Genomic DNA, 15,272 nt, shown 5'->3' on the forward strand with positions numbered 1-15,272 from the left:
TATTGTATTAAACACTTAAAAAAAGATTTTATTTATTTATTTGGGATAGAGAGCAAGGGAGAGAGAGAAAGAGAGCACAAATAGGGGAAGGAGCAGAGGGAGAGGGAGAAGCAGACTCCCCACTGAGCAGGGAGCCCAATGCTGAGCTCGAACCCAGGACCCTGAGATCATGACCTGAGCCTAAGGCAGACGCTTAACCAACTGAACCACCTAGGTGCCCTGAAATGCAAAAATTCTTAATAAAGTTTTAACAAATCAAAACCCAAAATATATCAAAACTAAAATATATCATTTTGCAATGCATATTATCCTGGAGATGTAAAGTTTCTTTAACATTTAAAAAGTAATAAATATAATTCACCATATCAACACATTTAAAAGGATAAACCATATGATCATCTCAATAGATACAGAAAAAGCATGTGATAAAATTTTTTTTTAAAGATTGTATTTATTCATTCATGAGAGACAGAGAGAGAGAGAGAGAGAGAGAGAGAGAAAGGTGGAGACACAGCAGAGGCAGAAGCAGGCTCCATGCAGGGAGCCCGATGTAGGACTTGATCCCGGGTCTCCAGGATCACACCCTGGGCTGAAGGCAGTGCTAAACCACTAAGCCACGGGGGCTGCCCAACATTTGATAAAATCTAACATCGATTCCTGATAAAAACTTGCAGCAAACTAGAAATAGAAGGAAGAGTACTTCCTCAATCTGATAAAGGGCACTTATGAAAAATCTAACATCCTAACATCTTACAAAATGATTAAAGATTGGGTGCCTCCCCCTAAGATCAAGAGCAAGGAAAGGATGTCAGGATCTTACCATTTGTATTTAACATTGTGCTGGGAGTTTCTAGTCTGAGCAATTAGTCAGGACAAATAAATAAAAGGCATAGAGATTGGAAATAAAAAGGTAAAACTGTCTTTACTTGCAGACATCATGATCATCTATGAAAAGAAATTTTAAGATTTTTTTTTTTAAAAGATTTTATTTATTCATGAGAGACACACAGAGAGAGGCAGAGACACAGGCAGAGGGAGAAGCAGGCTCCATGCCGGGAGCCCAACGTGGAACTCGATCCCGGGTCTCCAAGATCAGGTCCTGGGCTGAAGGCAGGTGCTAAACCGCTGAGCCATCCAGGCTGCTCCATTCTAAGATTTAAATGGAGATGTAAAGGACTCCGAATAGCCAAACCATTTTGAAAACGAACAAACTAGTAGGATTTATGCAGTTTGGTTCCAAGACTTATTATATGTGAGAGTAGTCAGGAAAAGATAGTATTGACCTAAAGGTAGACCTGTAGGTCAACAGAACAAAGTAGAGAGTCCAAAAATAGACCCCCACATGTAGAGTAAATTGACTTTTGACAAAGGTGCCAAGGTTAATTCAATGGGGAAGATGATAATCTTTTTAACAAAGATTGTTGGAACAACTGGATAGCCACATGTAAAAACAAAACAAAACAAAACAAAACAAAAAAACACCTCTATTTTTACCTCATGCTGAATCTGAAAATTAACTTGGAATAGATGATTGTCTAAATATAAAAGCTAAAACTATAAAACTTCTAGAAGCAAACATAAAAGTCTTTTTTTTGGGGGGGGTTGAAATTAAAAAAATCTTTTTTTTTTTTAAGATTTTATTTATTTATTCATGAGAGACACACACAGAGAGAGAGGCAGAGACACAGACAGAGGGAGAAGCAGGCTCCATGCAGGGAGCCCGAAGTGGGACTCGATCCTGGGACCCTGGGATCACGGCCTGAGGCAAAGGCAGAGGCTCAACTGCTGAGCCACCCAGATGCTCCTCTTTTTTTTTTTTTTTTTTTTTTTAAGATTTCATTTATTTATTCATGAGAGACACACACAGAGAGGCAGAGACACAGAGAGAGGGAGAAACAGGCTCCCTGCAGGGAGCCCAATGTGGGACCTGTTCCCAAGACTCCAGGATCACACCCTGAGCTGAAGGCAGACACTCAACCGCTGAGCCACCCAGGCATTCCCATAAAAGAAAATCTTAGTGACTTTGGAGTTGGCAAAGATTTCTTAAGCAGGACACAAAAAGTCTATGGTAAAGTAAAAATTGATGTTAGACTTCATCATAAATTAGAAAATTTTGCTCTTCAAGATACTATTATGAAAATGAAAAGATGAGCCCCAGATTTGGAGAAAATATCTGCAAAATATTTTTGCAACAGAAGACTTGTATCTAGAGATGTATAAACATATTAAAAAATTTTTAAAGTTTATTTTAGAGGGAGTGTGTGTGTGCGCACACACATGTGGGGGAGGGGCAGAGGAGGAGGGAGAGAGAGAGAATGTCTAGTAGACTCTGTACTGAGTATGTTGCTGACCCAGCACTCTCAATCTCATGACCCTGAGATCATGACCTGAGTGGAAACCAAGAGTTGGCATTTAACCTACTGAGCCATCCCGGTGCCCCTAAGAAATTTTAAATTGTGGTAAAATATACATAACAAAATTTATCATCTTAACTAACTTTAAGTGTACAGTTAAATAGTGGTAAGTCTAATCATATTGCTGTTCAACCAATCCCCAGGGCTTTTTTTTCTTGCAAAACTAAAACTATATCCATTAAACAACTGCTCATTTCCTTCTGCCCTAGCCCCTGGCAACCCCCATTCTACTTTCTGTTTCTTTGAATTTGATGACTCTAGTTACCTCATATAGTGGCACATACACTATTTGTTTTTTTTGTGACTGACCTATTGCACTTAGCATAATGTCCTCAAGGTTCATCTGTGTTCTGGCATATGTCAGAATTTCCTTCCTTTTTAAGGCTGAATGTACTCCATTGTATGCATGTACCACATTTTGCTTATTCATTCATCAATCGATGAACATTTGGGTTGTTTCCACCTTTTGCCTACTGTGAATAGTGCTGCTATACATATAGTAGCAGGTTGTACAAATATCTCTTGGAGAGCTTGTTTTCAATTCCTTTTTTTTTTTTTTTAAGATCTTATTTATTGATGAGAGACAGAGAGAGGGGCAGAGACACAGGAGGAGGGAGAAACAGGCTCCCTGCAGGAAGCCTAATGTGGAACTGGATCCTAGGACCCCAGGATCACGACCTGAGCCAAAGGCAGACCCTCAACCACTGAGCCACCCAGGTGCCCCCTGTTTTCAATTCTTTTAGATATATAAAGAACTCTTATAATTTAATAATAAGACCATCAATCCAATTTTTTTTTAAATGGGGGAAGATTTGAATACATATTTTACCAGAGAAGATACACAGATCATGGTAAGTCAGTATATAGAAAAGATGCTTAACAACATCAATGGACAGGAAAATATAAATGAAACCCACAATAAGAAGCACTCTGAATCCACTGAAATGATTCAGATTAAAGTGATGGACCAAGTGCTTTGAGGATGGAGAGGAACTAGAACTCTCATATGCTGTTGGTGGGAGAGGGAACTGATACCACCATTGTGGAAATATTTTGGCAGTTTAAAAAATGTTAAACATGCATCATATTAGCCATTCCACTCCTAGGTATTTACCTGAGAGAAATGAGTGTATATGTCCACACATGGATTTGAACATGAATGTTCATATTAGTTTTATGTGTATACTAGCCAGCAACGAGAAACAATCCAAAGCCTGTCAAAAAGTGAGTGAAGAACCCAATCATGCTACAACCGCAAAATGACATTCTACTCGGCAATAGAAAGGGACAAATTATTGGTGTGTGTGACATATGTATGAATTGCAAAATAATTATGCTGAGTGAATGGAGCCAGACAAAAAAAGAATGCACACTGTGTGATTCCATTTAGGTAGCATTCTAGAGCCACAAACTAATCCAGAGTGACACAGAGGCAGACTATTGTTTGCTGGGAGATGTGGGGGAGGGGGCAGTGTGAGGCAGAGGGAGAGGTGACAAAGGGCCATAGGAAGTTTTAGGGGTGACGATACATTCATTATCTTGACTGTGATGCTTTCATGGATATATATGTGTATATATATGTATATATAATATGTATGTCAAAACTTGCCAGATTATATACTTCAAATATGTACAGTTCATTGTATGTAACAATATTTTAATAAAGCTCTAAGGCAAAAAGAAATACTTTCAAAAAGACCCATAAAGAGGATCCCTGGGTGGCTCAGTGGTTTAGCGCCTGCCTTTGGCCCAGGGCATGATCCTGGAGTCCTGGTATCGAGTCCCACATCGGGCTCCCTGCATGGAGCCTGCTTCTCCCTCTGCCTCTCTCTCTCTCTCTCTCTGTCTTTCTCATGAATAAATAAATAAAATCCTTAAAAAAAAAAAGACCCATAAAGAGAAATACTATATAGAAACAAAAATTATGGAAAGACATTTATTTATTTATTTATTTATTTATTTATTTATTTATTTATTTATTTTATTTATGATAGTCACACAGAGAGAGAGAGAGAGAGAGAGAGAGAGGCAGAGACACAGGCAGAGGGAGAAGCAGGCTCCATGCCAGGAGCCTGACGTGGGATTCGATCCCGGGTCTCCAGGATCACGCCCTGGTCCAAAGGCAGGTGCTAAACCGCTGCGCCACCCAGGGATCCCCAGAAAGACATTTATGATAATTGTTGAGAAAGAAAAAAAAGTAGATTACAAAACAGTATATCCAATATGGTCACTTTTAAAAAATTTTTTTATTTATTTAAAAAAAAATTTTTTTTAAAGTAATCTCTATACCCAGTGCAGGGCTTGAACTTACAACCCTGAGACCAAGAGTTGCATGCTCTAGTGACTGAACCAGCTGGGTGTCCCTGGTCATTTGTTTTTAGATAACTTGAATATCTCTAGCATTCACCATTTGATTATAAGTAGTGCCACATTCAAATCAAATCATGGTTTATGCCAGCCCAGAGCCATCCTGCCAGTGTGGGAATTCTCCTTCCCTGACAAGTCCATCGTCCTGTGTGTTTCTGGGTGTCCCCAAAGTGTCTTGCTGCACTCAGAAAGCAATCTCAGATGTCATGTGCTGTTGCTGACAGGGGGGCTTCTGCTGAGCCGAGGCCCCTGCGTTAGTGTTGCTAGCTGCGCCAGAGACAGGCCCACACTACTTGTCCATGCTACTGCGGAGCACCGTGCATGGGGTACCCCATCATTCCAGCCCTGACACTCTTGTACCTGTAGGGTGCTTTGAGAGCACAGAGGAGCAAAGCGACAGGGAAAGTGCCCCATCCTGTGATTTGGGCATGGCTTGGGCCCCTGGATGTGGCAGCATGGCAGCTCTATGTCTGCAGACTGTCCTTTCCTCCAGGGAGGGGCTGAGGCAGGGGTTCAAGTACCAGCCTCTGTGAGGTGTCTGCAACGTCTGATCCTCCACCTCTCCCAACCGGGGGTGGAATGCACTCCTACTGCCAGGCTCCTCCTCCCAAGATCCAGTGTCTTTCAGGGACCACCATCAACCTCTGTCAGGTGCAGATGAGGGTGTCCCCCAAACATGAATACTGATGGAGATTTTTCTAGGCAGCTCCTTTAAAAAAAAAAAAAGATTTATTTATTTATGATAGACACAGAGAGAGAGAGAGAGAGGGACAGAGACACAGGCAGAGGGAGAAGCAGGATCCATGCCGGGAGCCCCTTGCAGGACCCGATCCCGGGACTCCTGGATCACGCCCTGGGCCAAAGGCAGGCGCTAAACCGCTGAGCCACCCAGGGATCCCCTAGGCAGCTCCTTATGCCTTATGAGCATATGGTATATTTCACATCGTATCATATGACATCATATAACATGTAGACACCCTGTGTGGGGGAGGGGTGCCTCCACGTCCCCAGTTGGCAGGCTTCACCTTTCAGCTCTAGTCCAGTTGGAAGCACATACCTTAAATTATTTTTTTAAAGATTTATTTATTTATTTATTTATTTATTTATTTATTTATTTATTTATTTATTTATGATAGACATAGAGAGAGAGAGGCAGAGACACAGGAGGAGGGAGAAGCAGGCTCCATGCAGGAAGCCCAGGCGGGACTCGATCCCGGGACTCCAGGGTCGCGCCCTGGGCCACAGGCAGGCGCCAAACCGACGAGCCACCCAGGGATCCCACATACCTTAAACTATTTAAATTATTAACAGTGACTCTCTCTGGGGGAAGAGACCGTGGATGGTATTCATTTTCTTTGTTCTTTTCTGAACTGTCCATTTTCATCGGTTTTCCATCAATACCCAGCCGGGCAAGACAGGCGCGCGGCCCAGCAGCTGGCCCCAGCACCGGCTCGCAGGGGCCCCGCACACAGCAGGTGCTCGGTAAAGCTGCGAAGGGAGCGCGGGGATGAGGTCTCGGGCTGCCGAGCCGGGTTAGCAGTAGCCCTCCGCGCCCTGGCGCCCGCCCGCCCCACCGACCCTGCCCGCCGGCGCCCGCGTTTCCGGCCCTGGCTCCGCTCGCGCGCCCCGGGACTGACGCCTGGCGGGCGGGGTGTCTGGCGCCGGCCCGGGGCGCTGGCCTTTGCGAGCCCCGCCGCCGTGCCGGGAAGGGGGGACCAGAGCCCGCGGGAGCTCGCCCTGGCCGCGCCCCGCCGCGCCCGCCTCCCCCCTCAGGCTCTGCTCTGGGACCTAAGCGGCTCCTCCAACGCTCCCCTGGCCTCCGCCCCGCGGGCTGCGGCGTCTACAGGGTTCCACCTCTAGGGTAAGACCCCCAGGTCAGGCTGTCCCTCCCCTGCCCCCCTGCCTCCCTGCCTCCCTGCCAGTGAAGGACCGAAGGACCGCACCCTCCGGGATTCTCCTGTTCCTGGCTCCTCCGGGGTCCCAGCCCTCGCTCAGACACATCTGCCTCTCCCCGGGACTGGGCGCCAGACAGGCAACCTGGTGCCGGGTGCCCGCTTGCTTGGGCAGGCTGAGGCCTGAAGCGTCCTAGACTTGAGCTGAGATGGGCGGGCCTCTCAGTGGGCTGGGGGGGGGGGGGGGCTGGCCCTGGGAGGGGCCTATGCACGCAGGAGTCAGAGTCCACAGGGCCCCCGCCAATGTGACTCACCTGGACCTGGGGTTGGTGAGGGAGCAGTAGCTCTTGCTGTGAGGGCAACTGCCCTGCAAGGGTCCAGTCCAGGAAGTGAGGCTGAGTCCAGAGCCCCCGCAGCTGGGCCCAGACCCCCAGCATCTGGGCCCAGGAGCTGGTTCCAGCCCCAGCAGATGCAGGTGGTGAGAGAGGGACATGAAGAGGGCTTGGAGCCCGCCAGGCAGGGCGGAGGTTAGGATTGACTGGACAGGTCCAGTACTCGGCTCATGCATCCCACATCTGGCCTCTGTGGCTTGTTGGCACCCTTCCTGCCTGTCTCCGCCACCCATGTCTTCTCTCCTCTGTACTGTTGAACCCGCCTCCCACTGCTTTTCTTGCCCAGCTTCTCTGTAAAGGGCTATAGTTCTGAGGTGGGGGCGGGGGGGGGCCCAGCCCTGGAGCAATGTTGATGTCACCTCCACTTCCTGTCTTGCTGGTATCACTACCTCATTCCTGCATCCTATCCCCCTTCCCATTTATCCCACAACTTCCTTTGTTCTGCCATACCCAGCCCAAGGGATCCCCCCCCAAAAGGAACTGGAGTCTTCAGCTTGGAAAACAGGAGATGATAGCATTCATTCATTCATTCATTCATTTGATTATTGATGTACACACGCATTTATTTCCATTCACTCACTCACTCACCCGTTCCCTTGCTCTTTCCCATTCAATACCCCCTTCCTTTACTCTCAGGACACTTAATGAGCATCTACTATGTTCAAAGCCCTGAGTGTTTGCAGGGGGAGGCGGGGGACAGGATACTCTGATGAATCAGCTCCATCCCTGCTGCCAACCGTTCAAGGTCAAGAAAGATAAATTAGCACAAATCAGCTCAATTGAAGAGAAAAAGTAGCATGAGACAGCAATGAAGGGCTGTGAAGTGTGTGTGTGTGTGTGTGTGTGTGTGTGTTTGTGGGGGGGACGGGGACAGAGGGGACTGAGTAGGACAATGGAAGCCCCACTCAGGAGGGGCACAGAAGACTTCCTGGAGGTGGTGCCATTTGACCCAGGCTTTGATGGGGGACAGGGTTGGGAGGTAGAGCTATCAGAGGGCACCGGGGTGTAGGGAACAGCAGGAACAAAGGAAACCCCAGTGTGAGGACACAGGAGGAAGCTCTGTCCATGGCTAGAGATGATTGGAAGAAATAAGTCTAGATGGGGCAGAGGACAGGACATGCGCTCCCATCTCTGGGCCTTCTGTCATAGACCAGGGGAGCAGCCTTGTCCTGGGTGACCCAGAGTCATGGTCATGGGGTAATGGCAAGACCTGGGTGGCAATTAGACCTCAACTGTTCAGTCAGCCTTAGATGGAGTGAGTCCTTCTATCCTGGAGGTATGTAAGTGGAGGCTGCGGTAGTAGGTGTGTGTGTGTAGAGTGAGGGAGAGTTACAAGTTCTGGTCCAGGTTGTGGTCCTATCTGGAAAGGCTAAAAAGCCCAGCAGAGGGAATTCCTGGGAGTTTGGTTATGTACTCACTTATTCATACCCTCATTTGACCCTATACCCCTTCCCTCCTTCCTTTCTTCCTCCCTCCCTCACTCCCTGCCTTCCTCCCTCCCTCCCTCCCTTCCTTCCAACAACAGCAACAGTTCCTTCTTCCTTCCTTCCTTCCTTCCTTCCTTCCTTCCTTCCTTCCTTCCTTCCTTCCTTCCTTCCTTCCTTCCTTCCTTCCGTCTTTCCTTCCTTCCTTCCTATCACTCAGTCACTAAACCCTTGTCCTGGGCACACCCCATGCTATGGACTCAGATGACTCAGATGAACTCCTTGTCTGTGTGAGTTCCCACTCTGATGGGGGAGACAGACCCCCCATGGCAGACAGTGGCAACCTACTATCCCTGTGGCATATAGATGGAGGTTACTTCTCTGTGTTTTGTCACCGAGTGGGGTTGCAGAGTTGGGACACGGGCCTGAAGAATGAATTTAGGCATGTGTCTTCCAGCCAGGAGGGCCCCATCTGTGGGGCCAGAGGAAGGATGTCACATGGAAAACGAAGTGCTTGCCGGAGAAAATACCTGGGGTCCCGGGGCTTAAGAGGCAGGCTTTCTTGAGATATGGGACTCCCCAGAGGCACACTTGAGGACCAGGCCTTTGCACTACAGACACCACAAGCTCATCCCACACTAGCAGTGAGCCTACAGGGTTCAGGCACCTCTAGAGAAGTCCTTGGTCTGCATAAGCTGTAAGAAGGCTGCAGAGAGTGCTGCTTACACCCGTGGGCTCTGGACTTAGATCAGGGTTCAAGTCCTTATGCTAACTCTTATCAATTACATGACTTAAGACAAATGACTCTTTGCTTCCAGTTTTCCTCTGTAGGAGAAATGATAATCATAGTACCTTCCTCCAAGGATGAGGCCCAAAGGTGGTACCATATCTGAGGTGCTTGCACAGGGCTGGGCGTGTGGAAAAAACTATAATGACAGTGACGGTGGTGGTGAGAGAGATGGTCAGTCAAAGTCCGCCTCAACAACCTCTGGGTCTCGTTCTCTCCACCTGTGAAGTGGGAGGGCTGACCCAGCTCGCTGGCTCCTACAGGGTGGTCTCTGGACCAGCAGCACCAGCAGCACCAGCAGTTCATAGGATCTTACTAGCAATACAACTTCTTGGGCTCTCCTGGAGCTTTTGCTTTCAGTAGTCTGAATTTTATTTTTTTTAAAGATTTTATTTTTTTATGAGAGACAGAGAGAGAGAGAGAGAGAGAGGCAGAGCAGGCTCCATGCAGGGAACCTGACGCGGGACTGGATCCCAGGACCGCAGGATCACGCCCTGGGCTGAAGGCGGTGCTAAACCGCTGAGCCACCGGGGCTGCCCCAGCAATCTGAATTTTTAAAAAGCCCTTTGCAGGGCAGCCCCAGTGGCTCAGCAGTTTAGTGCTGCTTTAGCCCGGGGGGTGATCCTGGAGGCCCAGGATCCAGTCCCATGTCAGGCTCCCTGCATGGAGCCTGCTTCTCCCTCTGCCTATGTCTCTGCCTCTTTCTCTCTCTGTGTGTGTCTCTCATGAATAAATAAAATCTTTTTTTTTTTAAAAGCCCTTTGCATGATTCTGATGCAGGCTGACGTTTGGGGACCTCACTCTTGCTTAAGACCTTCTCTCTATCCACCTTTCCAGGACCGTGATCCATCCAGTGTGCTGTGATCCATCCAGGTGTGCTACATGTTTCCTACGCTTAGGGCTCCGGTCTGGGGGCTGACGGGGAGAGGGCATGGAGATGAGTAAGATGTGGTGTCGACCCTTGGGGGGGCTCCCAGGCGAATTGGGGAGGGGAGGCAGATACCCATGAAATACTCACTGGAATCAGAGGCTGAACAGAACTGCCGAAGAGACGCGAGTCAGTTCTATAGTGAAGAGGAGAGAGGAGAGAGCCCTCTGCAGAGGGATGGGGCTCTCTGTTGCTTGTTCCTGACACTGTACTGATTCAACGTTGCTGGGAGTCCTCTAGTAAGTCTCACTGAAGCCTCTCTTATTTTGTGCCTTGTTGTGGGGTGAGGTGGACAAGGCCATAGGCTTGAGGTTAGGAATGAGGAGTCCAGACAGCTTCCTCACAGACTTCAGGTGGCTCACTTTTCATCCCTGGGCTTCAGTGTATCCCTCTGTAAAACAGGGGGATTAGACAGAGTCCAGTGAATCTGCGAATCGTGGAGCCCTGGTAAGAGAGTAGGTTGGGGACCAGAAGCTTCTAGGTCTCATTCCCTCATCTGTGCAGTGAAGCCCTGAAATTGCTCTGGCTGCCTGCCCGGGTACAGTGAGATGAGCTGTCCCTTCCCAGTCGAGGTCTCATGATTCCTGTCCTGTTCATTTCACATGGCTTTTTAGCATGTGGGGCCTGTTCTTCATTCTTAGAGGCTTCCTCGGCCCAGTTGCCTGGCATTCAAGGCCGTGCTCGACAGATTCCCAGCTTTTCTCTGCAAGATGAGGATCCTTACTGCCTATTATTATATCCAGTTCTGTTCCTGTTAGCCCTTCCACCTCACCCCTTTTCTCAGCCCATTCAGTCTTCAGGCCAGAAAGCACTACCTCTTTCAGGAAGCCTCCTAGATTGCCCCAGCCCCCCTCAGTGCCATCCTTGGACTGTCTTGCAGTCTTTAAGGTGTGACTTTAATTTCTCATTTGTTGACACTGAAATGCCTGCTGACAGACCCATGAGCTCTTTTTTTTTTTTTTTTTTGACCCATGAGCTCTTTAAGGGAAAGGCTGGAGCTCATAGGGATGGGCATTAGAGCCCTTGACTCCCAGAGCAGGGAGGCTCAGAGACAAGAGGGAACTTGCTCAGAGTTACAGGGCACATTAGTGAGAGACTCAGGCCTAGAAGCCAGGTGTCTTAGGCCCAGGGGGGACCTTAGGTGTGGGGCGTGAGCTAGAGGCAGTGAAGGGCAGAGGCCTCAGATGGGGTGACCTGTGTTCCAACACGGCTTTGCACTCAATGGCTGTGCACCCTGGGCTGTGTCACCTACCCTCCCCAAGGTTACCTTCCGGGGGGTTGGAGCGAGGACCAGGAGAGGCCTTGGACACAGTAGGAGCTTGGTTATTGTGTGGTGCTCTTTATCACTCCTGACCATTTGTCCACTCCAGCTCCCCTGCCTGGCTCTCCCCTGCCTTCTTCTCTGAACCACCAAGGTGGAGCAACCATGCTCCATCATGAAAAGTCCAATGTGAGTGTCAAGGCTCCCTCATTAAGCCTCTTGCAGAAGTGAGAGGGACAAGAGAGAATCAAGGCAGTCTCTCCATTGGGAGTGGCTACAGAGTGCCTAGGGTGGGTGTCCACAGGGCCCAAGCCTGTGGAACTAATGAGGTGGGATTTGACAGATGTCACTTTAAGAAGTCACATTGCTTATTTGAAGGAGGGAGGGGGTGTGCCCTGGCCCTGGCCACAGCCCCACTGGGCTGCATTTGGGGGCTGCCCTCCCAAGGGTGAAGAGTCCTAGCAGGTGGGCCTGATATGTCCCTGGCAGGCTGCTGGCAGCTCCCTGGCTTCCTGCCCCCTCCAGCCCGAGCCCTGGTGGACAGATAGAAGCCGGTGACCTTTGCCAGTCTAACTGGCTGGGGGCCGTGAGGTGGAAACTCCTGGCCCCTGGGAAAGACCCCAGAGCCAGGAGACCCTGTGAGAAGGCTGTCAGGGGCTGGAAGTGGGGGTGACCAAGTTTGGCTAGGGATAAAGCGGGTACCCGGCCTCCTGATGTGGCTGGGGCCCAGTTGGTGGCCATTCTCCTTCGTCTCCAGCAGGCAGGCACAGGAGCCTGGGAGTGGGGTGCTCTGGGAAAAGGCAGGCAGAGGGCAGTCTGGGGAGAGGCAGGCCTGAGTGATAACTGCTGGGCTGGGAGGGGCGGGGGCTCGGGAGGAGGAGGAGCGGGAGGGGGAGGAGGAGTGGGGGGAGGAGGAGGAGCGGGAGGGAGGAGAGGCCGCAGGCTTCATCTGGAGGCGGAGCGGGCTGCTGCTCAGGTGGCCCGCGGCTCTCACAGGGTGCTGCCAGCGGCGCCACGGGGTGGCGGGGTCTCAGCCACGATGATCCAGAATGTGGGAAATCACCTGCGCAGGGTATGCGGGCGGGCTGGGGGTTGCGGGGTGGCCCACGGGGTGGGGGTGAGGGCGTGGGGGTGCTGGGGAGTGGAGATCCCGAAAGAGAATTGGAGTTTCCATTCTAAGTCAGAAGTTCTGTATCTTCTCTGTCCTGGGCTGGTTTACCGGGAGCAGCAATCCGCAAACCAGCCCGGGGCCACGAACTGCCCCAAGGGCTGGGGGGAGGGGGGCCTGCGGGGAAGTTCCTTGTCTGGAATGCTATTTCGGGGCTGCGTGTGTGGCTTCTGCTGGACATCCGAGCCCATGCCTCTGTGGGGTTCAGGGCTGGATAGGGTTTGGGGCTCAGAGGCCGTGGTGCTGAAAGGAGCTACAGGGTCGGGGTGTGTGTAAGAGGGAGAGTGCAAGTGTGGCAGGACGAGCTCTGGGAGCCTCTGGGAGGTTACCTCTCTCCGGTGCTCAGGACCAGGCATGGGCGTTGGAAAGGTGTCTGCAGGGTGCCCACATTTCCCTGGGATGTCTCACCAGGGACTTTGGAGTTGAGATTAGATGCTGAGGCATGGGATGGAGGCAAGTGCTCATCACCCACCTGGCAGGAGCCTTTGATCTGGTGAACAGGACAAGGGTTCAGGACAGGCTGGCAAAGGTTGTGCTGGGCACAGAGGGGGTTGTCCTCTGAGGACGTTGTCAGGAAACGCCTTTTTAATGGGGCAGGGATGGGATGCCTGGGTGGCTCAGTTGAGCATCGCCTTCAGCTCAGGGCGTGATCCTGGGGTCCTGGGATCAAATCCCACATTGGGCTTCTTGCAGGGAACCTGTTTCTCCCTCTGCCTATGTCTCTGTCTCTCTGTGTGTCTCTCGTGAATAAATAAATAAAATCTTAAAAAAATAATAAAATAAAGGGGGCAGGGGCAAATACATTTCTTACCTATCCCCCCCTCCATCTGCCTGAGTGCCACCCAGCTTAGACCTCAGCACCCTCTCCACTGGCCAGAGCATCTTCTCCCAGCTTCTCCGATTCCACATCCCACCTGTCCAATCTCCCTCCACTGAGGGATGCTTCTAATAGATAAATGTGCTTATTCCACACCTGCTCAGCCAGCTGCCTTCAGTGTAACATCCGTGTTCCTTACCTGACACAGAAAGATCTTGAAAACCTGCTTCTGCCTGCTTCTCCCTCCTCGTTCCACCCTCCCCACCCCTATGCATTCAGTGTGGCAGCTGAACCGAACTGCTTGCCACTGCCTTGGTATACCACCTTGGTTCTTTCCTCTTCACTGTGGTCCCTACTGTGCTTTCTGCTCGGGTGGCCCCTAGTCTCCCATCTCCTCCCCCACCCCCTGGAGAGTTACCTCTGAGCCCTTAGATCTCAGCTCAGATGCTGACTCCTCTAGAAAGCCTTCCCAGACTTCCCAGGGCACAGGGAGCCTCTGTGTTAGCTCCGTCTCCCCCTGACGTGTATGTCCACCTCTTCCACCAGGGAGTTCCAGGAGGCTGCTCTCGCTGTGCCCAGCAGATGGCCTGGGCATGGTCAGAACCCCAGCAATGCCTAATGAATGAATGGATGGGCACCAGAGCTTCTCAGTGAGGCCAAGGGTGGGATCTGGGCCACAGGGCCTCTTGCTCCCCATCTCCTGAGCGTGGCACAGACAACATATTCCAGATGGGGCTGTGTCTTCTCTTGTGCCCTTCATGATTTCTCCCCATTGATCCCCATCAATAATTGAGGAAAAGGTTGTGGAAAGGATGTATCATTATCATTATCATTTTACAGAGATAACTATTTATATATAGGGGCACCTGAGTGGCTCACTCGGTTAAGCATCTGCCTTTGGCTTGTGTCATGATCTCAGGGTCCTGGGATCGAGCCCTGGGTCAGCTGGGATCCTGCTCCTGCTTCTCTTTCTGCCTCTTCCCCTGCTTGTGTGTTTCTCTCTCTCTCTGTCAAATAAATAAATAAAATATTTAAAGCATAAAACTATAAAAAGATATATATATATATATATATATATACACATATATATAGTTTTTAATGAAAAGCAAGCAAATAAAAAACCCCACCAAACTCTCTTCACTGGGGACACAGAAAGCCAGGTTAACTGGGAATGGAAAGGGGCACACAGATAGCCCACAGCCCTGCTTCACAGGGTTTGGGGGCCCTTGTCAGCATCCCAGGCACTGTGGACAGTGAATCTTTTGGAGTTAGATGGTTCTGACTCTTACCTGCCCCTGGGCACCCAGCAAGCTCTTGGAACATGTGAATGAGTGAGTGAGGTGGTAAGCCTGCCAAGCTGAGGGCACAAGGTGTGGCGGGGAGCTCTGATTGCCTGGCTGCTAGTGCTGGAAAGGTCCTACTGTCCTGTCTCAGCCCTTGCCTCTCTCAGTGGAGACCCTCCCCTTCCCCATCCAGGGTGCCTGTCTGTACTGGGCCCTGAGTCCCACGCTCCTGGGCTGGTAGTGATCTGCTGGTACCCTAGTGGGAGACTGGCAACCTCTGCTCAGCTTCCGTTTTAGCCAGGTCAAGGTTACCTCCTGAGAACTTTATTTACTCTGGGAGAGGTGATAGAGCTGTTGATCCCCATTCTCCTTGGAAGGCCCTGAACCCTGGTAGTGTTGCCAACAGGTGGTGGAAGATTGGAAAGAGCAAGAGGAATTGGTGCCCATATTCGTGTATACATGAACTTACATGTTATCACCGACTCCTGACGGGGATCCCCCTGCTTCACCTTGAACCTGAGGACAGCTGGAGGTTCTCC

At 50.1% G+C, this 15,272-nt stretch overlaps 1 protein-coding gene and 1 long non-coding RNA gene across 4 annotated transcripts in view; one reads left to right on the forward strand and one right to left on the reverse strand.

Annotated features, from left to right (window-relative positions):
• Nucleotides 1-4,641: 4,641 nt before the first annotated feature.
• On the reverse strand, nucleotides 4,642-6,876 carry LOC140630349 (uncharacterized). The gene is made up of 3 exons (XR_012028112.1): nucleotides 6,725-6,876; nucleotides 6,068-6,269; nucleotides 4,642-5,490 (listed from the first exon to the last, which is right to left on the reverse strand). It is a non-coding gene; the product is annotated as an uncharacterized lncRNA (long non-coding RNA).
• The window catches only part of ACOT11 (acyl-CoA thioesterase 11), a 51,604-nt gene continuing 42,789 nt past the window's right edge, over nucleotides 6,458-15,272 (forward strand). For 2 of the 3 annotated variants that reach the window (XM_072820348.1, XM_072820349.1), the window contains exon 1: nucleotides 12,390-12,537. In XM_072820348.1, the coding sequence (XP_072676449.1) occupies nucleotides 12,505-12,537 (33 nt within the window). In that variant the 5' untranslated portion in view covers nucleotides 12,390-12,504. Of the gene's footprint in view, nucleotides 6,643-12,389; nucleotides 12,538-15,272 lie in introns of those variants that run through there. The other variant, XM_072820352.1, reaches the window with a different exon arrangement.

This window comes from Canis lupus, chromosome 3 (genome assembly GCF_048164855.1).
Source record: "Canis lupus baileyi chromosome 3, mCanLup2.hap1, whole genome shotgun sequence".
In the NCBI taxonomy this organism is placed as follows: domain Eukaryota; kingdom Metazoa; phylum Chordata; class Mammalia; order Carnivora; family Canidae; genus Canis; species Canis lupus.